The 24,975-nt window shown below is 40.2% G+C and overlaps 1 protein-coding gene across 1 annotated transcript; it reads left to right on the plus strand.

The window, feature by feature from the left end:
* Window positions 1-6,581: 6,581 nt before the first annotated feature.
* Window positions 6,582-24,526, plus strand: Nlrp14 (NLR family pyrin domain containing 14). Its single transcript, XM_032895893.1, has 10 exons — window positions 6,582-6,654; window positions 7,077-8,661; window positions 10,068-10,241; window positions 11,891-12,055; window positions 14,175-14,345; window positions 15,246-15,416; window positions 16,620-16,790; window positions 19,437-19,607; window positions 23,749-23,919; window positions 24,394-24,526. Exons 1-10 carry the CDS (start codon window positions 6,582-6,584, stop codon window positions 24,524-24,526), a joined length of 2,985 nt encoding a protein of 994 aa, XP_032751784.1.
* Window positions 24,527-24,975: the final 449 nt, after the last annotated feature.

Here is a 24,975-nt window from a genome sequence, read left to right on the forward strand (position 1 = left end):
TAAAACATGGTCAAAATGTGCATAGATCAGATGGGGTTAATATCTCCCTCCTTGGCGAGGGAGGTAGTTCCATAAAGGATGTGGAAGTTTCTCTTCTGAGCAGAGATTTGTTTCCTTTGCACGTTTATACCAATATGTAATATAATCATTTATACCAATATAGGCTTGTAGCTGTTATCTTTTAATTTTGAATTTAATCTAATATATGTTCATTTGGGAGCTCACCTAGGTACTATCATTTTACAATGATAGCTTCTTTTGTTCCTGCTTATTGGTAGATGATTTGAATTCAAGATTCCCTGCAGATGTTGAATTTTTTAAGTGTTTCTCAGATATTTGCACTTCTTCTATTGAAAATTCTTTTAGATCTATACCCCATTTTCTAGTTGGTTTATTTGTTTTCTTGATATCTGGTTGAGTTCTTCATATATTTTGAATATTCGTCCTCTTTTGGATGTGCAGTGGTAAAAAAATTCTTTTTCTTGCAAAAGTGTTTCCATTTCCTGAGGTCACACTTACTGTTGATCTTAACTATTTATGCTACTGATGTTCAGCTCAGAAAGTTTTCTCCTGGGTGTCAAGGCTATTCCTCACTTTCTCTTCTATCAGGTTCAGTGTATCTGGGGTTTTCTTTTTAATTAATTTATTCACTTTGTATTCACAACCCCACTTCCTATCCTCCCGTCACACCCTCTCACACCCCTCCTCATTTCCCAATTCCCATTTTCAGAGAAGGGAAGCCACCACTTCCACCAACCCACCCTGACACATCAAGGTGAATCAGGACTAAACAAATCCTCTTCCACTGAGGCCAGAAAAGGCAGCCCAGCTAGGGGAAAGAAATCCAAAGGCAGGTGACAGTCTGATTCAGAGACAACACTCTAAGATATGTGTGTGTGTGTGTGTGTGTGTGTGTGTGTGTGTGTAGGGACCATTGGTCCAGTCTATGTATGTTCTTTGGTTGGTGGTTTGGTGGTTCAGTCTCTGTGAGTCCTCATGGGCCAGGTTAGTTGATTCTGTAGGTCTTCTTGTAGTGTTCTTGACCTACTTCTGACTCTTCCTGAGATCTGCCTAATGTTGGCTGTGGGTCCTGCATCTGTTTAAATCAGCTGCTGGATATAGCGTCTCAGATGAAAGTTATGCCCAAAATACAATAAAGGCAATATATAGCAAGCTGATAGCCAACATCAAATTAAATGGAGAGAAACTTAAAGCAATTTTAATAAAATCAGGGACAAGAGAAGGTTCCCAATCTCTCCATATCTATTCAATATAATACTAGCTAGAGCAATAAGAGGACTAAAGGAGATCAAGGGGACACAAATTGGAAAGAAAAAAGTTAGAGTATCTCCGTTTGCAGATGATATGATAGTATACATAAATGACCCCCAAAATTCTACCAGAGAATTTATACAGCTGATAAACACGTTCAGTAAAGTGGATGGATACAAAATTAACTCAAATCAGTAGCCCTCCTTGCACAAATGATTAACTGGCTGAGAATGAAATTAGGGGAAATAGCCTTCACAATAGCCACAAATATAAAATATCTTTGTGTAACTCAACCAATCAAGTGAAAGACCTGTATGACAGTATCTGATTTTATGTTGAGGTCTTTGATCCATTTGGAGTTGAGTCTTGTGCAGAGTGATGTGTGGATCAATTTGCATTCTTCTCCATATAGACATCTAGTTTGACTAGCATTATTTGTTAAAGGTGATGTCTTTTTTCCAGGGTGTATTTATGGCATCTTTGTCAAAAATCAGATGTCCCTTGGTGTGTGGATTTATGAGGGTCTGATTCCACTAGTCAGCATGTCTGTTTTTGTGCCAATTTCATGCTATTCTTATTACTATAGTTCTATAACACAACTTGAAATCAGGGATGAATATGTAGCAGTCTTTATTTTTCAGCCATCCAGGGGTTTGGGGTTTTGTTATTGTTGGTGTTTGTTTCCATATGAAAATGAAAATTGTCCTTTTAAAACCTGTGAAGAATTATGTCAGAATTTTGCTTGGAATTGCACTGAATTTGTAGATTGCTTTTGGTAGAATGGCTGTTTTTACTATGTTAATCTTGCTGATCCATGAACATGGGCGATCTTTCCATCTTCTGAGATCTTCAATTTCTTTCTTCAAAGACTTGAAGTTTTATCTTAAGTCTTTTACTTACTTGGTTAGATTCACCCCAAGTTATTTTGTATTTGTGTTATCAAAGATGTCTCTCTGATTTCTTCCTCGGTCACTGCTTGTCATCTTAGTATAGGAAGGCTACGGATCTGTGAGTTAGTTTTGTATCTGGGTACTTTACTGAAACTGTTCATCAGCTGTAGGAGCTTCCAATGAAATTTATAGGATCACCGGTCCTACGGTGATTGGCCTTGGCTTGATGGCTGGTTTGGTGGCGATTGTGGCTGAGAGTACAGAGAGCCCTTCTACTGAGATTGGACAGCAGCTCTATAGGCAAAAACCTTCTCCATGGCTCCCCATGGCAGATCCCAATGAAAAGAGGAAGTCCATGGTTCTGAATTGTTTATTGCCATGGTAGAAAGTAGGTGTATAAAAACATAGCTCACTTCTCAGGGCTGGCCTGAGATTAAATACCTTTTGCATGGAGGAATGTCTGGAAAGAAAAGTGTATTGGCTAAGCCCTCAAGGCCCCTAGCTACCTCATTAGCAGGGAGATCTGTCTTAAGCCTATGTGACCAAAGGTCATGCACATTTCTCTTCCTATTGTCTTGGTCTGAGATGTTAGGGCTGCCTCATCTACATGTCAAAGGGCTTGGAGTGTTGCCCTTACATGGCTGATGACCACAAATCTATTGGGGTACGGCTGTGGCTAAGTGTCAGGGGCCTGGTGCCTGAGAGCAGGTGAAGCTCCTACCATCCCTTCAGGGTCTCTGGGGATTCAAAGCCTTTAGCTCAACTGAGGACCAAGCTGCCTCTCACAGTCCACTTCTCCACAGGCAATGTTGCTTCTGTTCTCATTTTGTGGAATAATTTGAGCACTGGCATTAGCTCTTCTTTGAAAGTCTGGTAGAATTCCAAGCTAAAACCATCTGGTCCTGAGTTTTTGTTTTGTTTTGATTTTTTTGGTAGAATTTTCATGACTGCTTTTGTTTTACTAGGGATTAAAGACCTATTTAAATTGTCTGATCCAGATTTACCTTGATAGGTGCTGTGTATCAAATATTATCCATTTCTTTTAGATTTTCCAATTTTGTGAGGTACTGCTTTTTAAAGTATGACCTTGTGACTCTATTTCCTTGGTGTATGTTGTTAATAGTTGCCTTTTTATCTCTAATTCAGTTAGTTTTGGATATTCTCTTTGCCTTTTAATTTTTATAAGGGCTTGTCAAATTATGATTTTTCTCAAAAAACAAACTCTGTTTCATTGATTCTTTGTCTTGCTTTTCATTCCTATTTTATTGATTTCAACTCTGGTTTTCATTATTTCTTGCCATCTACTCCTTTGGGGTGTGATTCCTTTTTGTCCTAGAGCTTTTAAGTATGCTGTTACTAGTTTGTCCTAGAGCTTTCAGGTATGCTGTTTCTAGTTTGAGATATCTCCAAATGTTTTATGTAAGAACTTAATGCTATGAACTTGCCTCTTAGAACAGCCATCATTGTGTCTCATAAGTTTGGATATGTTGTATATTCATTTTCATTCAATTCTAGAAAGTCTCACATTTCTTTCTGTTTTGACCCATTCTTCATTCAGTAGTGAGTTGTTAGTTTGGAACCTTTCTTTCCTGTTTCTATTGATATTTAGCTTTAATCTGTGGTTGTCAGATAGGACCCAGGGTGTTATTTCAAATTTCTTGTATCTGCTGAGACTTGCTTTGTGTCTTTAGTTTACAGCCAGTTTAGGAGAAGGTTTCATGAGGTGCTAAAAAGATACATTCTTTTGTGTTTAGGTGAGATGTTCTGAGATATCTGTTAGGTTCATTTGGTTTATAATGTTAGCTCCAGCATTCCTGTTTGGTTTTTTTGAACATAACCTGTCTATTGGCAATAGTGGGGGAATTGAAGTCTCTGAATGTATGAGGTTCAATATGTGATTTAAGCTTAGTAGTGTTTCTTTTACAAACTTGGATGGCCTTATGTCTTGGAGATAGATGTTTAAAATAGCAGTGTCCTCTTGGTGAATTATTCCTTTGTATATGTACTATCCTTCCCTATCTCTTCTAATTAGTTTTGAAGTCTATTTGTCAAATATTAAAATAGCTACATGAGTTTGCTTTTGGGAGCCATTTGCTTAGAATATCTTTTTCCATCCTTTACCCTGAGGTGATCTCTATCCTTCATGTTAAGGTGTGTTTCTTGGATGCAATAGAAGGCTGGATCATGGTTTGTTTGGTTGTTTTTTTTTTTTTTAATCCATTCTGTTAGTCTTTTTATTGGGAAAATGAGGCAAATGATGTAAAGAGATATTAGTGAGAAGAGTTTGTTGATTCCTGTTTTGTTGTCTGCCCTGTCTGCCCTGTCTGTCGTGTGTGTGTGTGTGTGTGTGTGTGTGTGTGTGTGGGTGTGTGTGTGTGTGTGTGTGGTGGGGTGATAGGAGTGTGGGGGTGGACGGGGATGGGGTGGGTGGGGATGGTGGGGTGGGGTGGGTGGGTGTGTGTGTATGTGTATGGGGAGAAGGGAGTGTCTGTCCTGTGTCAGAGAGGATGTTTGCTGTGTGGGGAGGAAATGTCTGCTTGGGGGGAGGGGTCTGTTGTGGGTGGGGGTTATGTGTGACATGTGGGGGGTGTCCCATGTATGGGGGTTGTCTGCTGTGTGTGTAGGGGGTGTCTGCCATGGGGAGAGGGGTAACTGCCCTGTGGGGGTGCTGTGTATGTGGGGTGTCTGCCGTGTATGTGGGGGTAGGAGGTGTCTGCCGTGTGAGGGTGTGTGTGTGTTTGTCTGTCGTGGGGGGTTAGGTTTCCATCTGTCTGTCAGAGGTTGGGTCTCTGTCCATCTGTCATAGAGGAGCGAGTTTCTGTTCATCGTGGTAGAGGGTGGATCTCTGTCTGTTGTGGTGAGGGGAGCCTCTGTCCATCTTTTATGGGGAATGGATCTCTGTCTCTGTGTAGGGGGTGGGTCTCTCTTCTCTGTCTGAGGGTGGGTCTCTGTCTCTTTCAGAGTATGGGTCTCTCTGTCTGGGGTGGGTCTCTTCTCTCTCTCTCTCTCTCTCTCTCTCTCTCTCTGTGTGTGTGTGTGTGTGTGTGTGTGTGTGTGTGTGTGTGTGTGTGTGTGTGTGTGTAAAGGTATCTGTCTGTGTCTGGCATCTTTGGTCTCTTAGAGTCTGGAACATGTGTTCAGGCACTTACAGCTTTTAAGGTCTCCATTGAGAAGTCAGGTCTGCCTTTATGTTACTTGGTCTTTTTCCCTTAAAGTTTTTAATATCCTTTATTCTGTAGACTTAACATTTTAATGTGCTGAGGGGTCTTTTTATAGTGTCCTATATGCTTCTTGTATTTTGATAGAATATTAGTAAATTTTTATTCTATAGGATTTGACTTTTTAAAATTTTCTGTGTCTTTGACTTGGGTTCCTTCTCCTTCTTCTATTTCTATCATCCTTAGACTTGGTGTTTTCACAGTGTCCAAGATTTCAGGATAGCATACCAGAATTTTTTAGATTTAGCATTTCCTTTGACCAAACTCTTCATTTCTTCTGTCATGTCTTGAATGCCTGAGTATGTCTTCCAACTCTTATTCTGTTGGTGAGGCTTTCCTCTAATGTCTCTGCTTTAAGTTCCTAAATTTTTCACTTCCAGGTTTCCCTCAGTTTGAATTTTCTTTTCTTCTATTTCACAAGGGGGTTTTGTGTCTGCTGTTAGAGCATAAAGAAGGCAAAAGTTCACCCTAGTGTTTGTACCACATTCTTCCTCAGCTAACCTGGTGCAGAATTTGAAGCTCTTGGCTCTGGTTTAACTAAATGCAGATGTTAAGAATTGGTTCTAGTGCTTTGTCTTAATTTCTTACCAAAAGCAGTGGTTCCAAACACTGAAGGTCCACTGCCCACAGTGGACTTCAATTGATGATAAAGAATGGCTGTACAATAATTCTGGGCTGGGCAGGAAGATAGACGTGGGATGTTTAGATTCTGTAGTCAAGGGACAGAGAGAGAAAGGAAGAGGAAGTGACAGGGGAGCAAGGATAACAGACAACATGTAAGGTTCTGGGAACGTGGTCCTGGGGACCATTCCTCCATTGGGTCTGGGGTAGCAGAGATGAACTATAGATTTTAAGATGTTAATTCGGGAATACTGGAGGGGATTGTGTGCTATCCAGGGAAGTTTAGAAGTTGCCAGCCATCGAGTTATCAAGGCATATCAAAGTAAGTGTGTGTGTGTGTGTGTGTGTGTGTGTGTGTGTGTGTGTGTGTGTGTGTGTGTCCTTCATTCATAAATCCAGAGCTCTTGGGTGAATGCAACCAGCCAGGAGCCAAAGCAATTTACCTATTTCACCACTACACCCAGATAGTCATAGAATCACAACACAGCACAATTCTGTCTCCATTCTAACCATTCCTAAAGCTCCATTTCTGGTAAATCTCATGATCCTCTTGGAACCTATTTCAGGACCAACAAAGACCATGAAGACAGAGGATGAGGAGATGGAAGACCAACTTTCTAAAGAGGAAATAGTGTCTGAGGATAAAGAATTTGGTCAGTTTTTATGTATTTTTATAACTTTATGATGGCAGGGTTAGTTCCTAAGAACCATTATTCAGTTGAACAGTTTACTTTCAATGTACCACTGTTATCAGTCCTTCAAAGTCAATAAAACTGGAGTTATGGCCAAAGTCAAACCCACAACCATATTAACTTGAGATGTCAAGAATACAGTATTTAGAAATGTCTAGTCAAAAGTTAACCTAGAGGTCTAAAGAAAGAGTCAAGTAGTTAAGAGCACTTGTTGCTCTTACAGAAGGATCGGGGTTCGATTCCTAAAACCTATATGGCTGGGATAAAGAGGGAAGGGTGGACAGAAAGAAGGGGACGGGTGGTCAGTGAGAATCTTAACAGTGAAATTAAAGAAAGTTTTGATCATGTGTGTCTTTGGTTTTTTTCCATTCTAACTGACTTAAATTATGGAATAGACTACAGAACTATAATAAAGGAAAATTTTTTTATTATATGGGATAAGACTTCTTTGCTTGGAGAATCTGCAACTTTAAATTGTGTAACTACTCACAAAGACCAAAAGCTGTTGGAGCATATATTTGATGTGAATATCCAAACTTCCAAGTCTCCACAAACGGTAGTCCTTTATGGAGCTGCTGGAATTGGGAAGACAACGTTGTTGAAAAAGGCAGTCTTAGAATGGGCAGATGGCAATCTCTATCAGCAGTTTACCCATGTTTTTTATCTCAGTGGGAGAGAAATTAGCCAAGAGAAGGAGAAAAACTTTGCTCAGCTAATATCAAAGCACTGGCCTAGTAGCGAGGGCCCCATTGAACAGATCCTGTGCAAACCCAGCAGTCTCCTTTTTATACTTGATAGTTTTGATGAGCTGGATTTCTCCTTTGAAGAGCCAGAGTTTGCACTGTGTAGAGACTGGACCCAGAAGCACCCAGTGTCTTTTCTCATTAGTAGTTTGCTGAGGAAAGTGATGCTTCCTGAGTCATACTTATTAGTAACAACAAGAACAACAGCTTGGAAACGACTAGTGCCTTTGTTGCAGAAACCTCATCGTGTAAAGCTGCCAGGACTGTCTAGGAGTTCAAGGATTGACTATATTCATCACTTGTTAAAAGATAAGACATGGGCTATGAATGCAGTTTGTTCAATAAGAATGAATGCAAAGCTTTTCAACATGTGCCATGTATGCCATGTGTGCCAGATGATCTGTACTTTCCTGAAGGAGCAAGTGGAGAAAGGTGGCAATGTGGAAATGACCTGCCAGACCAGTACAGCTCTGTTCACATATTACATCTGCAGCTTATTTCCACGCATAGCTGGGAGCTCTGTTACTCTGCCCAATGAAACACTACTAAGGAGCCTATGCCAGGCCGCTGTTGAAGGCATTTGGACTATGAAGCATGTGCTCTACCAGCAAAATCTCCGAAAGCATGAGCTAACCAGAGAGGACCTCTCACTTTTCCTAGAGGCAAATGTTCTTCAGCAGGACACCGAGTGTGAAAACTGCTACACATTCACTCACCTCCAAGTTCAGGAGTATTTTGCAGCTCTGTTTTACTTGCTGAGAGAGAATCCAGAAGAAAAAGACCATCCCTTAGAACCTTTCGAAAACGTGCATCTGTTGCTTGAAAGCAACCATTTTCATGACCCTCATTTGGAACAGATGAAATGCTTTTTGTTTGGTCTACTGAATAAAGACAGAGTACAACAACTGGAGGAAACTTTCAACCTTACAATATCCAGGGCGGTAAGGGAAGAGTTACTTGTGTGTCTGGAAGCATTAGAAAAGGATGACTCTCCTCTATCACAGCTGAGAATTCAAGACTTGCTTCACTGTATATATGAAACTCAAGATGAAGAATTCATCACTCAGGCACTGATGTATTTCCAAAAGATTATGGTAAAGGTTGATGAAGAATCCAAATTGCTCATATATTCATACTGTCTTAAGCACTGCCACTCTCTACAGACTGTGAGACTGACAGCAAGGGCAGACTTGAGAAATATGTTGGACCCCACAGCTGAAATTTGGTAAGTGTTGAGTTTACTGGTAATGAAGGAAGTAGATTTACAGAAAGAACATTGCTTAGCTAACATACGAAGTTATTTTTAGATAATCCATCTAGAAATCTCTTGCTGAGGCTGGTATGCACAGGTCATCTACCTGTCCTCTATCCCCCTAAACTCTTCTGTTCTACATATGAATTTACTCTTTCCCTTTCATGAAGTTGGCTTTTCTGTGAGAAGATATGAACTATAAAGTTTCTATATTTAACTAAAAGTAAAAACTTACTATGTGGCATACAATTATATGGTAAACAAGATGCTTAACATTATATCCAGTTTAATTCTGATGGCAAGAGAATTGTGAACATAGGTGTGATGTTACAATTCTAAAATTCAAAACTGAGACATAGAGGTGTTTGTCTAGAAAATGATAATTGATTCAAACATACATCATACAATAGCTATCATGCACTGAGTGCTGCTCATACGGTTGCCAGTTGTCACAGCTTATTAGATGTGACCAGTTTAATGAGCATTATCTCTGTCTGACTCACCATTTGTCTAAGTTGTTTGTAAATAGGAAGCTCTTGAATGGTTTCCACAAATTAAGGTCTCCATAGCCCACCACTACGCAGTTTCATTTATTAAATTTCCCTTCCCCAGAGTTGGGACTCAAAACCCCAACATCTTAAAACATACTAGATAAAAATACCATTAAACAACACCCAGCCTCATTCATTTCGATTTCATTACAACACAAAGGACTTTTTAGAGACTGATCAGTTGATAAAGCACCTGCCTTAAACATGAAGACATTTTCAACACCTAAACCCTCATTGCAGAGTGACATGCATGTGTAATCACAATGCCAGGACAGACAGACTCCAGCAGATTCCTGGAACTCATTAGCCAGCTAGCCTACCTTATTTGGCAATTTCCAGGCCATGAGGAAATCTTGTCTAAAAAACAAAATACTACACCCAAGGAACAATACCTGACATTGTCTTCTGGCGTCCACATGAGTACATACACTGGCACATATACCTGGAGGAAAGCAGATACATAAGCTTGGATGTGGTTAAGCACACCTTTAATCTCAGCACTGCAGAGGCAGGTCTGTTAGTTTGAGGTCAGGTTGGTCTACATACCAAGTTCCAACATACACAGAGATAATGTAGGTCAGACTTCTTCCCCACTGAGTTTCTTGCTACCAAGTGAAGTCTCTGTAGTTTTTATTTCATATGTGTTGAGGGAAATGGGTGGGAATGGATGAGGTTGCGGGGATGGGTAAATAAAGTCTAGGGGTAGCCAGAGAAGATGTCTGGTGGACTGTCAATAGCAAAGATGTACCTAATGTTCTTTCATAGCACATTTTTATCCAATAGCTTCTTCTAAGGCAAAAGTGACTGGTCCTTTTTTCAATTATGCAGCCTTGAGGATGCTGCTGTTAGAATCATCCACTACTGGCGAGATCTGTTTTCTGTGCTTCATACAAATGAATCCCTGTTAGAAATGGATCTGTATGAAAGCAGACTTGATGAATCATTGATGAAAATTTTGAATGAAGAATTCAGTCACCCAAAGTGTAACCTACAAAAAGTAATGTAAGTCTTGCATGGCGGAGTGTGCGGGTGGGGGTTTTGAGACAGGATTTCTCTGTATAGCCCTGGAACTCATTCTGTAAATCAGACTGGCCGCAAACTGGAGAGACTACCTACTTCTGCCTCCAGAGTGGGCCAATTAAAGGCATGCCTCACCTCTGCCTGACACATGAGAAATTCTAATGGGGGTTTCGCCATTGTTTTTCTTTGCCTTACCTTCTACTCTTATTGTTAGGGAAAATCAGTAGCAAATAAAAACTGTCATATGACACACAAAGGCTTTTTGGTCAATGAAGGATGGTAATGGTTCCGTAACTCTTGTTGCCTAATGACCTAGATCCATGTAAGTATAACTGTTCTCACAAGGCCAAAATCATGAAACATTCTAAAAAAATTTTCTTCATTAAGTGATGTGGGACTGTACTTACAATCATTGTGGAAAATATTCTAACAGGAAAAATGGAGATGCCCGAGGATATGGGAATATGAGTTCACTTGTTCTGGGAAAGATGCAGTGGTTGTAGTACCAGTTGGCATGTGGTTTTGAGGTTCCTTTAAGAATTTTCTAGCTTCCTACCAAATATTTTCTCCTAGAATCTCATTGTTTGTGAGCACTGGTGTCATATTTTAAGCATATGTAAACCTACAGATAAAGAAAGGCCATTGGATGTATGAGTCCTTCTTACTCATCTCTGAGCATCTCTCTCACATTGTCTTTTCCCAGATGTCACTGGTGTAAATATTAATAATCAATGCTACCTTTTGGCTAGTTCCTTTTAAAATGGGAGGGTCCCTCTAAGGGATGATACCATAACGACTATTCTCAATTAGGCTTCTTGGTGGTAAGTCATTTTCCCCTGAAAAAAATTGCTTCTAATTATACTTACAGTGTGACTTAGGAGGATGGTTAGCTGTGTGAATAGGCAAAAGTACTTTCTTGTGGGCTCTTAGCTAGGGAGAGAGGGAATGGAGGAAGACTGCTGGGTAATGAGCTGGAAGGAAGGGAAGTGGTTTCCAGGCGGTTGCTAGTTAAGGTGCAGTATGGACAGATGGAATTCTGGTCCAGAAGAGGCACTGCATAAAAATCAGTATATTAAATAGAAATGCACTTAGGAAGAAGTAGAGAAAAATCAGAAGATGAGCCCTTTTGTTTGCTATCTGTGCTACCTTGATATACTTACTGAAGCCCACAGAATGATGGCATATCTGCAACAGTATACATTGCTAATCATAGACATGTGATGCTTTTGTGTATTTACTTTTGATTATAGAAAGGACTTATGTGTTGTAAGTTGATGTTATCATTGCAGTATTTGGAGTGCCCATCATAACTGTGGTAGTCATTCCTAATAGTTCAGAGGCTTCCATCTTTCCTGATAATTACCATTTTCATTTCCTGTAATGTCAAATTAGTTGAGAATGCCAGTTGTCAAATGACAAATCCAAAGCTATATGGTAGCCCTTTTATTGTTGTTGTTGCTGCTGCTGCTGCTGCTGCTGCTCCCGCTGTTGCTGTTATAGCAGTTCTCTGAAACTCTGGTTTGGAGCTTTACTCTGGAGTATATAAGGGATGACAGTAAGAAGTGGAAGGAGGTGAGGAAACTATGGGTGAAGATGATTATATAATCATTCTGCATATATTTCTTCTGAAGGTTCAGAGCTGTCTGTTTCCTGAATAGCTGTTACGATTTTAGTTTCCTGGCTTTCAACAACACTGTGACACATCTTGACCTGAAAGATACTGACTTAGGAGACAATGGAGTGAAGACCTTATGTGAAGCCTTGAAGTATCAAGGATGTAAATTACGGGTGCTGAGGTAAGCTTGAGTTTTCATTACAACTTGGACTTGTGTCTGCCCTGGAGACACTTGAAGTCTGGACTTGGTGTTCACATGGCTGTATAGTGGAAGCCTATTTTTCTAGTTCATCCCCCACCACAGGAAGACTACTCACTCCTGTCATTACCCATGAAACACTTTTCATTGTATATCTATGTCTTTTATTTTCCAAATGAAGAAAGGGAATAGACCAAGAATTGATGAACGTTTAACATTTTTCTGATTTCAGTTCTGGTATATATTGTGTCTTTGACTAATGATGATAGGAACCAGTGCTAGAGAAAGCTCCATTGTACTTGTTTATTGATAATAAATCCCTACCATCTTCAACTGTGGCTCAGAGCCAACCCTGGAAGGCTGAGAAAGAACAGTGTGGCAACTGTCAACTGTCAAGGTGGACACTCACTGTCATGTACTGTTCCTCTTACCGCTGGCCCTCCAGTTGAGGCTTTTAAGTAATAAGGAGAGCCTTAGCCATCATACTTAGTTTGCACATGGGATGACATCCTTTAAGAAAACTTACTTTCTAGTTAAAGTTAGTTAAGTCAGTTTTTCTCACACATAAAACCAGAAAAATAGATTCATCTTAGAAATTTTTATAATCCCTGGGGACAGTTCTGTGAGTTGAATCTTAATGAATGAAGGGTCAAGGTAAGTTATTTCTCACAAATAAAACTTATAGTCCAGGTACTTTGAAAAGTAGCAAAACCTTTTGAAAATAGGAAGGTGAATTCTGTGACCACTGGAGAAATGTTTTTAAGTCTTAACCAGGTTTTTTAAAATGAAATTCACTTAACACATAACATCTGAGGGGCAAGTCTTGAATCTGGTTGAGACAGGAAAATTAACTAGCAGGCAAGCAGACTTAGGATTAAACCTGTATTATCTGGAAGTCAAGTGAGACATATGTCACTTGTTCTTATGACTTAAAAATAAAATACCAATAGCTAAACAAAGAAAATCCATACTGTTGCGTGGTAGGGAAGATGTTCTCTTACATTGTTGTCTATGGATCTAAAACAAAAGCTTTGAATACTGGAAGTGGCAGGGTTTAATAAGACCCCTTTTCTGTTGAGATTTGAATATTGCCTTCTACTGAAGATGCTCAACGTAGATTTTATAGTAGGCTGCTGGGCAGGAGACTCTGGATGTGACTCGACTTAGTAGAGCTGGCAATGACTGCTCTGTCAGAAGTTGTCAAGTTTGCAGTAATACTACATTATGGAAGACTGGTTGTTCTCTAAATGTGTGGTTGTTCTCTAAATGCTGTTCTCTAAATACATGGGTATTATAAGCTCTAGTCTTGTAAGCATCCTAAATACTTCATATGGAACAATATCCAATTTCCTATTTGCTTTAGATCTCACTAGAGTTGGACAGTATTAATGTCCTTATTAATCTGGTTCGTGCATAGATCATGGCTGAGCTGAACTCCTCAGAGGGGCATTCTGATATTTTACTTTCTGGTTTTACATGATAGTAGTCGTGAAAGTGTTAGAAAACTGTAGGACTCTGCCAACTAAGCAATACCCCCTATTTTCATTCTTAAAAATCAAGTCCTATTCTAACTCTGTAAAGGCTCACTTAGGGATGTATAGACTTTGGGTCTGACTACCCTCATTGGGTAATGTTTCTAATTTACAAGTTCTTTAACAATAAACATTTTCAATATTAAAGCAAAATTAGGTTCTTTAGAAAATGACTCCCAGCTTTAGCACCTGACTCGTGGTACATCTTTGCTCTACAAATCAATGTACAAGGTCAACATCATAGCTTCCTTCTATCCATCTTATCAGTTGTAGATAGAGGTAACTCCTTTCCTTGTTATGAAAAAGATACCATTTAGTGGATTTAAAACTGTATTCATTCATATTTTTGAGAGGCATTGGGATTTTCCAACCTGATATAGTGGGACTACGGAGGAAACTTCTATCAGGGCCATATGCTTTAGCTATTAAATGTTTTGTTTTATGAAGGGAAGCTGAATTTTCAGTCCAGATCTCCAAAAGTGAGAGACTGCTCCCCCCCAGTGGCTGAGTAAAGAGAGGTTCCAGTTCTCGGAAATGTGCCATTTCCCCTTTCCTGTATTGCTTTTCAGGTTGGAATCCTGCGACCTGAATGTAACCCATTGTCAAAATCTATCCAAGGCTCTCCAGAGCAACAGGAGCCTGGTATTTCTGAATCTGTCCACCAACAGTCTATCAAATGATGGCGTAAAGTCGTTGTGTGAGGTCTTAGAAAATCCAAACTGTCCTCTAGAGAGACTAGCGTGAGTCAATTTGCTTATACCTTATTAACTGGATAAGAATATAGTGTGGGTTAACATGGCTAGTTCAGGGTTCTTCTGTACTCCTATTTTTTTTGTCCTGGGGTTAAGCCTAGAACTTTGAACATGGTAAGGAGGCAATAACACTAAGCTCTATGACCAGTTCTTCAAGTTTGTCTTTGTGGCTCTGTGGCTGTGTGTGTGTGCATGCACACACATGAGTCTGTCTATCTAGCTCTGCCCTGTGTATATGTGCCTCTGTCACTATCTGTGGGGGATGTGGGGGGGTGTCTCTGTGTGGGAGTTTTTGTGGGAGTCTGTCTGGGTGTGTCAGTGGGTGGGGGCGGGTTGGGGTATGTGTCTGGGAGGGTGGTCTCAGTGTCTCTCTCTCCTCTCTGTCTGTCTCTGGTCAACCATGAGTATTGTTCCTCAGGAATCATCCACCTTACTTTGCGAGACAGTCTTTCATTGGCCTGGAATTCACTAAATAGGCTAAGCTGGCTGACCACCATGAGCCCTAATGATCTGCCTGTGTCCACCCTCCTAGAACTGGGTTTATAACATAAGCTAATTTACTCACCTTGTTACATAGTGCTGGTGATCAAAATGGGGAAACTAGTACTTGTATGGCAAGAGCCTACCAACTGAGCTATTTCCCCAGTCCTATCTTCTCGTGTTTGGCTTTATACTTTTTTCTTTTTTCATACTTTCTAGACTCTCCCATTTTGTTTCATTCTCTCGTGTACCTAAATGCAATGGAATTCACAAGTTAAATGTCTGTTGAGGTTAATTCTACAGGAAAATTGGCCAATATATAAGTATCAGATAACTTCCTCAAGGAGTAAGGCAGGACATTTGGAAACAGATGAGTGGGTCCTTTTTTTTTATCTGTTTCCACTTCAGGTTAGCAAGCTGTGGCCTCACAAAAGTTGGTTGTGAAGTTCTTTCCTCGGCTCTCACCAAAACTAAGAGGCTGACACATTTATGCTTGGCACACAACGTCTTGGAAGATGAAGGGATAGAGCTGCTCAGCTATACCTTGAGGCATCCACGGTGTACTCTCCAAAGCCTTGTGTGAGTCTCTGCTCTCATCTTCCCAATATAACATAGCTTAGAATGAATGCACATATATATGTATACACACTATAAGATCTTTAGAAAACCACAACTTTTGAATGACTTTTGTTGAGACTGTTTTCAGATATTTAGGGGTTTTCATATGCTAGGAATTGCTTCCTCAAAGGCTCCAGTTTCTTCTGGATGTTTTCTGTTATAAAAGTCATACATGATTATATCATGCCTACTTTTATATACTACAGATAATTTTTCTATCTTGTTGCTTTATTTCTAACTTCCTGTATAATTGCTTCATATTATGAAATTTTGAACTAATTTAAGATATGATCTTGTGTTGCTTGGGCTAGCTTTGAACTTGCTATGTATGTAGCCTAGGCTAGTCCAGAATTGGAAATTCCACTGCTTCAACCTTCCAAACGCTTGGATTACAGGCATGTACTACATACCTAACCCAGATGTTTACATTTTGTAAGTCATTCTGCCTTATGACTCCTAAAATTTATTATTTCTAGAAATATCTTTTTTTAAATTAATTTTGTCATTTCATAATTTTTAATGCATTTAACATACATTACCCCAAATTTATCCTGAATTTAACGTTTACATATTTAGTTTTTCCAAGTTAATTTTTATAAGGATTATACTTATTTCTCCCTATATATAAGGCATATTGTACCAAAATTATTAAATTACTGATTTAAAATGCCACTCTCATATACAAAGATGCTGACTTTGCTTATTCCTATTATAGTATTCATGCCTGTTTCTCTATGCCATGTAGCTAGTTCTGCAAGAGTGGAATATATAGATATAGATATAGATATAGATATAGATATGTGAAAATAAAAGATTACCATTTGATTTATAGTATAAAAAGCTGAGCCGGGTGTGGTGGTTAATGCCTGTAATTCTAGAACTAGGGAGACTGTGGCAGGAGAAGCATTGCATTTCAACCCATCCTGGGTAGTCCAATCCGTGTTGCAAAGTGACCCTGTTTTAGAAAATTGGAAATGGGGACAGACAATTGGGATTGGGTCTGAAGAATGTGAGTTTAGTTTTTAACAGTTGGACATAAACATGACTCATGAGGGGTACAGGCTGGTAATAGGAAGTCTGCCCTAAGATGGAGTGTTGAGCAGACAGTTTTCACCGGTCAGTAGAGGCTGACTCCACCTTTCCTCATACCGTGCTTCCCTGTAGGCTTAGGTGCTGCTATTTCACTCCGATTGGTAGTGAGCATCTCTCCACTGCTCTTCAGAACAACAAGAGCTTGATCCATCTGGACCTGGGATTTAACAAGCTGGCGGATAGTGGAGTAAAGCTTCTGTGTCAAACCCTTCAGCAGCCAAACTGCAACCTTCAGGAGTTGGAGTAGGTTTTCTATGACTCTAGTGTTGTGTACTTTGAGCCATGGACTGTCTTAGAGGGCAGGGGAGACGAAAGGAAGAACTGAGAAATGAGTATCGGAACAAGACTGATACTTCTAATAGACCTGACTCTTCTCTCATTCTGTTGGAGACAAGCTAAAGAAGCCTGTTTGGTTTAAAACAAAACCAAAGCCCACAATTACTATGGCCATCATAATCTGCTTCCCTCAGAGTCCAAAGGCATCAGGGTGAACAAACAGCTATTTTTGTTGTTGATTGTGCCCTAGTAAATCTGTTGTCTATCAGCTACATCCACAGGTTGAAATTTCTCTACTAGTTTTCCTTTCGAGTGTATTCATTTTTCCAAAAGGTATCTTTTATTTTATTTTATGTGTATGGGTGTTTTTCCTGAATGGATGCCTATGTACCATGTGCATGCCCTGGTGCCCATGAAAGCTAGAAGATTCTAGTGCTGGAGACATAGACAGTTGTGAGCCTCCATGCAAGTGCTGGTAATTAAGCTGGGCCCTCTAGAAGAGACAATACTCGTAACCACTGAACCATCTTTCCATTTCCAGGTTAATATCTGGTAAATAAATTACCAAAGTGAAATAAGACTGAGGTGTCGGTAGTCTTCATCTACTTTGCAGCTAGATCTTTTCATGATTGAGTCCTTAGAGATATAAACCCTGCATATAGATTTATTTTTATTTTATTGTTATGGAAGTTTTGCCTGCATGTATGTCTGTGCACCACATGTATGTCTGGTATCCATGGAAGACAAGAGATTTGAGCCCTGCAACTGAAGTTATAGACAACTCTGAGTATCCACGTGGGTACTAGAATTGAACCTAGGTCCTCTGGAAGAACAGACAATATTCTTAACCATTTTTCCAGCCCTATAATGCCAGCATTTAAATTTCCCTTCAGCTTCTTAGCATACCCAGAAGTGTTGTTCTCTGGAGTTGTGATGGAAAGAAACATCACCCACATGGAGCCTGCTTGGAGAAAGCCAGTTACTGTGAGGGCTGTCACTTTCCCCCTACCTGTACTTTCCTTCCCTTTCCTGCTTCTTAGCCTGACATGAAGTGGGAACATTACCTACCACACCCTTCTACCATAATGCTCTGCCTCACCTTGGACACTTGAAGTGCCTTATTTTAGGTATTTGGTAACAACTCCCAAATGAGTTTATTATAGCATCTATAACATCTAAGCACCCATCCACATCTTCAGGATAAGATTGTGTGTGTGTGTGTCTGTCTGTCTGCCTGTGTGTGTGTGTGTCTGCCTGTGTGTGTGTCCTTGTGTGTGTTTGTGTGTGTGTGTGTGTGTCTGTTTCTGTGTGTTTGTTTGTGTGTGAGTGAGTGTCTATCTCTCTCTTTGTGTATGTATGTGTCTGTCTGTCTCTCTCTGTGTCTGTGTGTCTGTGTGTGTGTGTGTCTGTGTCTCTGTGTGTGTGTGTGTCTGTCTGTGTGTGTGTGTGTGTGTGTGTCTGTGTGTGTGTGTCTGCCTGTGTGTGTGTGTGTCTGCCTGTGTGTGTGTGTGTCTGCCTCTGTGTGTGTGTGTCTGCCTCTGTGTGTGTGTGTCTGTGTGTGTGTGTGTCTGTGTGTGTATATGTGTCCCTGTGTGTGTACGTGTGTGTGTCTGCCTCTGTGTGTGTGTGTGTGTCTCCTCTGTGTGTGTCCTGCTCTGTGTGTGTGTCTGCCTCTGTTGTGTGTGTGTGTCTGTGTGTGTGTGTGTCTGTGTGTGTGTCTGCCTCTGTGTGTGTGTGTGTGTGTCTGTGTGTGTGTGTGTCTGTCTCTGTGTGTGTGTGTGTCTGCCTCTGTGTGCGTGTGTGTGTCTGCCTCTGTGTGCGTGTGTGTATAGCAGATTGATACTGGGGCTTTTACAATTGAACTATACCCCAAGACCTCCAAACTTACTTCAAAAACATATAAAGAGAACAACAAAAATGTGAAATCCTATAGACCTAAGGGTTCCTTGGAGAGGTTTGCATCCATTTTGTTTCTGAGTAACAGCCTGCTGTCCTGGAACTCTTTGTAGGTCAGGCTGGCCTCAAACTCAGAGAGATCTCTGCCTCTGCCTCTGCCTCTGCCTCTGCCTCTGCCTCTGCCTCTGCCTCCCAATTCTTGGGTTTAAAGGCATGCACCACCAATGCCCAGCAGCATGAGTTGAGTATACCCATTTTTAAAAGAATTATTAATGCCTGGAGAGATGTCTCAGAGGTTAAGAACACTGGCCACTCTGACAAAGGACCACGTGGTGGTGGTTCACAATTGTCTATACTCCAGCATGGTTTTCTGACTTCCCTGAATACTGGGAGTGCATGTTGTGCAAGTATATCCAGGCAAAACACTTATACATATAAAATAAACTTTTAAATACCTAGGGGGGAATAAAAAAGCTTTAAAAAAAACATAATATGCACTCAACTTTGTTTATGGGAGACAACTGTTCACAAATTGGTTTCTTTGCTTATTAAGAAATTCCATCTGTTTCTATTGATAGTTAAGCCATCTTAGGTATGTCCTGGGTTGTGTACTAATACATAGAAAAAGAGGTTTAACTGACTGGGCAACACCCTGGAAGAACTTAGCTCAGTTTTGCTACTAAAGAGCTTGCTCTTCCCCTCATGTGTTTTCCATAGGTTGATGGGCTGTGTTCTCACGAGTGAGGCTTGTGGGGATCTGGCTTCTGTTCTTGTGAACAACTCAAACTTGTGGAACCTAGATCTTGGGAACAACATCTTGGATGATGCTGGTCTGAATATTCTGTGTGAGGCTTTAAGGAATCCAAACTGCCAAATTCGGAGGCTAGGGTGAGTTCAGTTTTCTGTTACCAAAAAAAAAAAAGAACTGGTTGAAGAGGTAATTTTTTATGTGGATAAAAGCAAATAGTGCTATAGAAGATAAGGTACTTTGAGAAATAAGAATTGAAATTCCAAATATATGGGCCTGTATTTTGTACGCCTTTTGCTATAGAATCTTCACCTTCTTTAGTACATAAATATTATTCTATTGGGGTCCTCCATGCACTGCCATTGTTCAGATATTCCAGTTATCCTTGAATTAACTTTTCATATGAGATAGAAGACTTTACCAATCGTGTTTCTGTAGAATGCCAAGTTCTCTGGACTTTGTAATCTCCTGCCCTTTCTATATGTTCATGTTCATTCAGCTTTAGATCCTCGGAATCTACAGAACCAAAAGTGTAGGAGTGAAACAATTCTTGAAAACTTTCCTCTGACAATCACACATGGTCTGACAACTGTGGCATGCCCATAATCCATGTATGCATACAGCTCCACATTTAAAATAATGGTTCACAGTAAGATCCAATCTAGTGGGGTGTGTGTGTGTGTGTGTGTGCGCGCACGCACGCGCGCACATGCTCTCGAGAGTGCCCCAAACTCTCCCCCTCTTAAGCTAATCTTCTCAAGGCTCTTGATTGGTTGGTTGGGTTTTTTTGTTGTTGTTGTTTTGTTTTGTTTTGTTATCTTTATTAACTTGAGTATTTATTTACATTTCAATTGCTATTCCCCTTCCCGGTTTCCGGGCCAACATCCCCCTAACCTCTCCCCTTCTATATGGGCTCCCCCTCCCCACCCTCCCCCCATTACCACCCTCCCCCCAACAATCACGTTCACTAGGTGTTCAGTCTTGGCAGGACCAAGGTCTTCCCCTTCCACTGGTGATCTTACTAGGATATTCATTGCTACCTATGAGGTTGGAGCCCAGGGTCAGTTCATGTATAGTCTTTGGGTAGTGGCTTAGTCCCTGGAAGCTCTGGTTGCTTGAAATTGTTGTTCATATGTGGTCTCAAACCCCTTCAAGCTCTTCCAGTCCTTTCTCTGATTCCTTCAACGGGGGTCCCATTCTCACTTCAGTGGTTTGCTGCTGGCATTCGCCTATGTATTTGCTGTATTCTGGGTGTGTATCTCAGGAGAGATCTACATCTGGCTCCTGTTGGCCTGCACTTCTTTGCTTCATCCATCTTACCTAGTTTGATGGCTGTATATGTATGGGCCACATGTGGGGCAGGCTCTGAATGGGTGTTCCTTCTGCCTCTATTCTAAACTTGCCTATTCCCCGCCAAGGGTATTCTTGTTTCCTTTTGAAGAAGGAGGAAGTTCACATTTTGGTCATCCTTCTTGAGTTCTGCATATTGTTCTTATTGTGCATCTAGGGCTAATATATGTTCAAGCATTTGGGCTATTAGCCACTTATCAATGAGTGCATACCATATGTGTTTTCTGTGATTGGTTACAACCAGGATATTTTCCAGTTTCCATCCATTTGCCTAAGTGAATTTCATAAAGTCATTGTTTTTGACAGCTGAGTAGTATTCCATTGTGTAGATGTACCACATTTTCTGTATCCATTCCTCTGTTGAAGGGCATCTGGGTTCTTTCCAGCTTCTGGCTATTATAAATAAGGCTGCTATGAACATAGTGGAGCACGTGTCTTTGTTATATGTTGGGGCATCTTTTGGGTATATGCCCAAGAGAGGTATAGCTGGGTCCCCTCAGGTAGCTTATGCAGATCCTTTTGCTCAAGAAGGATTTCATTTTCTCTCATCCTTGCTTGCCTGTCAGAAATGCTTTCCTTTGTCCATCAGTCTTTAGATCTACTCTACTTTTCCATAGGCTTATTTTACTATTTTCAAAATTCTTTGGGTTGCTAATCATACATACATTTCACTTTTCTTTGGTATCACAGATATGTAAGGCTACAGTGTCCCCTCAAATCCTTGCATTAGCCTTGTCCTGCACAATTATTTTATACACAGTGGGGTTTTTCTTTTGAAACGGTCTCTCTCTAAGTGGTCCTAGCAGGTCTGGAACTCATGATGACTCATCTGCTATTACCTCCCTAGTATTGTGGGCCACCAGCCTGACAGGACTACAAATTTTAAAGTGACTATTACTCAGTGGATTACTGATAGCTTTTTATCTCACAGTGCTTTCTGTCTTAAAGTGTATTTGGCTGTGGTTCCTCTACCTTGTGTCATAATCAATGAGACTGTCTCCTTTTCCATACTGCATTTTGCTTTTAGTGTAATCATATTCACATAGGCAACTCATTTGCATGGACATTGCATTCACATATGCCATTTCCATGTGGGCAGCAATTTTGAAAGTTTAATATCCTCAGCATATATATGTACATGGAATTCTTTAAATGAACAGGAGGTAGAGGTGAAAATTCAAATTAGTTGGTTGAGAAAACATTGTGTACAAAAAAATTGTTTAAATTATTTTGTCGTCTCTGACATTATTAATGGCTTGATCAAGGGCTCTTAATCAGATGGTTAATTATGTCTTCATTCTGACCTGGAGGCAAGTGAGTTGAAATGTATGATAAAATGTATGATAAAAGAATTATCACTATCCTTTCAAAAAAGTGTTCTCTCTCTCTCTCTCTCTCTCTCTCTCTCTCTCTCTCTCTCTCTCTCTTTCTCTCTCTCTCTCGGTGGGTGTGTGTGTTATATGTGCTTAGAGGCTTAAGGACATCATGTGCTCCACTCTACTGATCTGTGATCTGTACCTTATTTCCTGGTAATAGTCTCTCGGAGATAGTCCCTCACGATGCTGAAGCTAGGTTTGAAACTAGCAGCAGCCTTAGAAATCCTCCTGTCTCTGCCCTCTACAGTCCTAGGGTTACAGATGTACACATTCAGCCCTGACTTTTTATGTGAGTTCTGGGATTGGAAATGTAGTTCTTATGTTTGCATAGCAAGATTACCATCATCCTGTCTGGTGTTTTCATTTGTATATTTTGTCAACTTGGCGCAAGCTAGAGTTACCTGAAAAGAACTTCAATTGAGAAAAAGTTTCCATCAGATAGACCTATAGTCAAGTTTTATCGAGCATTTTCTTATTACATGTAATGTATTTGTTTTTATTGTGTATGTGGTGTCTTGCCTGCATGTTTTTCTGTGTGAGGGTGTTGTGTCCCCTGGAACTGCAGTTACAGACAGCTGTGAGCTGCCATGTGGGTGCTGGCAATTGAACCCCAGGTATCCTTAGAAGATCAGGCAGTGCTTTTAAGCACCGAATCTTATTTATCTTGATTAATGATTTATGTGGGAAGGCCCAGCTTACTGTGGGTGATATTACCCCTGGGCAAGTAACCCTGACTTGTATAGAAAAGCAAGGAAGCTATGGAGAGCAAGCCAGTAAGCAGCATTCTTCCATGGCTTCTGCTTCATTCAGTCCCTGCTCTCAGATTCCTGCCTTGAGTTTCTACCCTGATTTCCTCCAGTGTGATGTGGAAGTTTAAGACAAAAAAATCCCTTTCATCCTCAAATTGTTTTTGGTTATCATGTTTATCACAGCAATCTGAACCCTGATGAAGGCACCTACTGAACAGTCTCCCCTAGCCCCTGGATGTGTGCTTACATAAATGACACTATGCTTGAAGCCTTGTTATTTCTTGCCTTTTAAGGACTCAGTACCAAGCTTTATTAAAAATTTTCTATTTATATATTTTAGTTTATCCATAGATGAAGATTTCAACTGTTTGGGGCTGCTGAGATAGTTCAGTAAGTAAAGGGGCTCATCTCATTGTGCAAATAGAATTTGATCCCTGTAATCCCTCAAAAGGCTTTAGAGGTAGAGAATGGATTTCACAAAGATGCCCTCTGACCTCACAGTGTATCCAATAGCACATATGCTGACAGACAGACGCACGCGCGCGCACACACACACCTCTTAATTTTATAGTATTATGCTTGCATAATTTCATGGACTTGTAATTATGCATTGTAATTAATGTCAGAAGGGGATATGTTTAACCCATAAATTTCTAATTATGTGAGTTCCTGTAGTTCGTGTATTCACTCTAGCTATATTCATATCTTTTTAAATTCTAATATCTTCCAAAGATCACAGATATCTTTAAGTGCTTGTCCTATGCCATAAAATAAAGTCATTTGTCCTTTTGTCTCTTTCCCTATAGATTGGAAAACTGTGGTTTAACCCCTGGTTGCTGTCAGGATCTCTTAGATCTCTTATCTAACAACCAAAGTGTAATACAAATGAACTTAATGAAGAATTCCCTTGATTATGAAGCAATTAGGAATTTATGTAAAGTCTTGAGGTCTCCAACATGCAAAATGGAATTTCTAGCGTAAGTCTTGAATTGCTTCTTGGATGCTCTATGTCCTATGTTGAGAGATTTAGGTACCCATTCTTTCATTGATGCCCTCAGAATCAACATGCTGCACTTTGATAGATTGGTCTGGAACCAGACTACCTCTGTTTGAGTTCTGGCCCGACCCCTGGTTAACTTGGGGTATTTACTGGTATCTCAAACTGACCTGTAAAGTGGATAAATGGTAAAAATCTGTCCTTGAGGCTATTCCAAGGATCTATAAGACTTGAGACTGACAGTGTCCAGTATAATTAACCAGAATGTATTGGTTGTTTTCCTCCTGAGAAGAGGATCCCACAGGTCCTTGTTAATTGTACTCTATATGCCAATTCTCCTTGCAGCATCTCCAATTCCCACTCCCCATCAATGTTAAATCCCTTATGTTACCAAAGCCTTGTTTCCTCTCCTGAAGTTTTAGAAGGTAGAAAAGATGTTCATTTATTTTCTCAGGTTGGACAAAAAGGATTTATTCAAGAAGAAAATCAAGAAGTTTCTAGTCGATGTAAGAATTAATAATCCACATTTGGTCATTAGGCCACAATGTCCTAATACAGAAAGTGGGTGCTGGTGGCAGTATTTCTGAAGAACGTGATGTGCCTTTAAAAACTTTAAAAACATATCTTTCAAGTGGCAGTCTTTAACTTGTGAGAAATACTGTTATATCAAGAAGCACTGAACTGCATTCCAGTAGGGATAGAGTACACACGTCTCTGTAAAATGTTTGTTGGGTTTCACATAGAGGTTGAGAAAGTAAAGCAAAACACATAAAATACTGTGTCACGTTTTTATTGACTATGAAGCTTAAAATCCTGGGAAATAAAGAAATGAACTGGATGTGGGACTTGTCTCAGTTAGGATTACTATATTGCTCTAATGAAATAACACCACATCCAGAAGCATCTTGTGGGGGAAGGGTTTTCTTTTCTCATTTCCATGTAATGGTTCGTCATCAAAGCAGAGAGAAGGACCTCACACTGGGCAGGAACCTGGAGGCAGCAGATGCAGAGGCCATAAGGGAGTACTCCTTACTGA

The sequence above is a fragment of the Rattus rattus genome, chromosome 2, assembly GCF_011064425.1.
Source record: "Rattus rattus isolate New Zealand chromosome 2, Rrattus_CSIRO_v1, whole genome shotgun sequence".
NCBI lineage: Eukaryota > Metazoa > Chordata > Mammalia > Rodentia > Muridae > Rattus > Rattus rattus.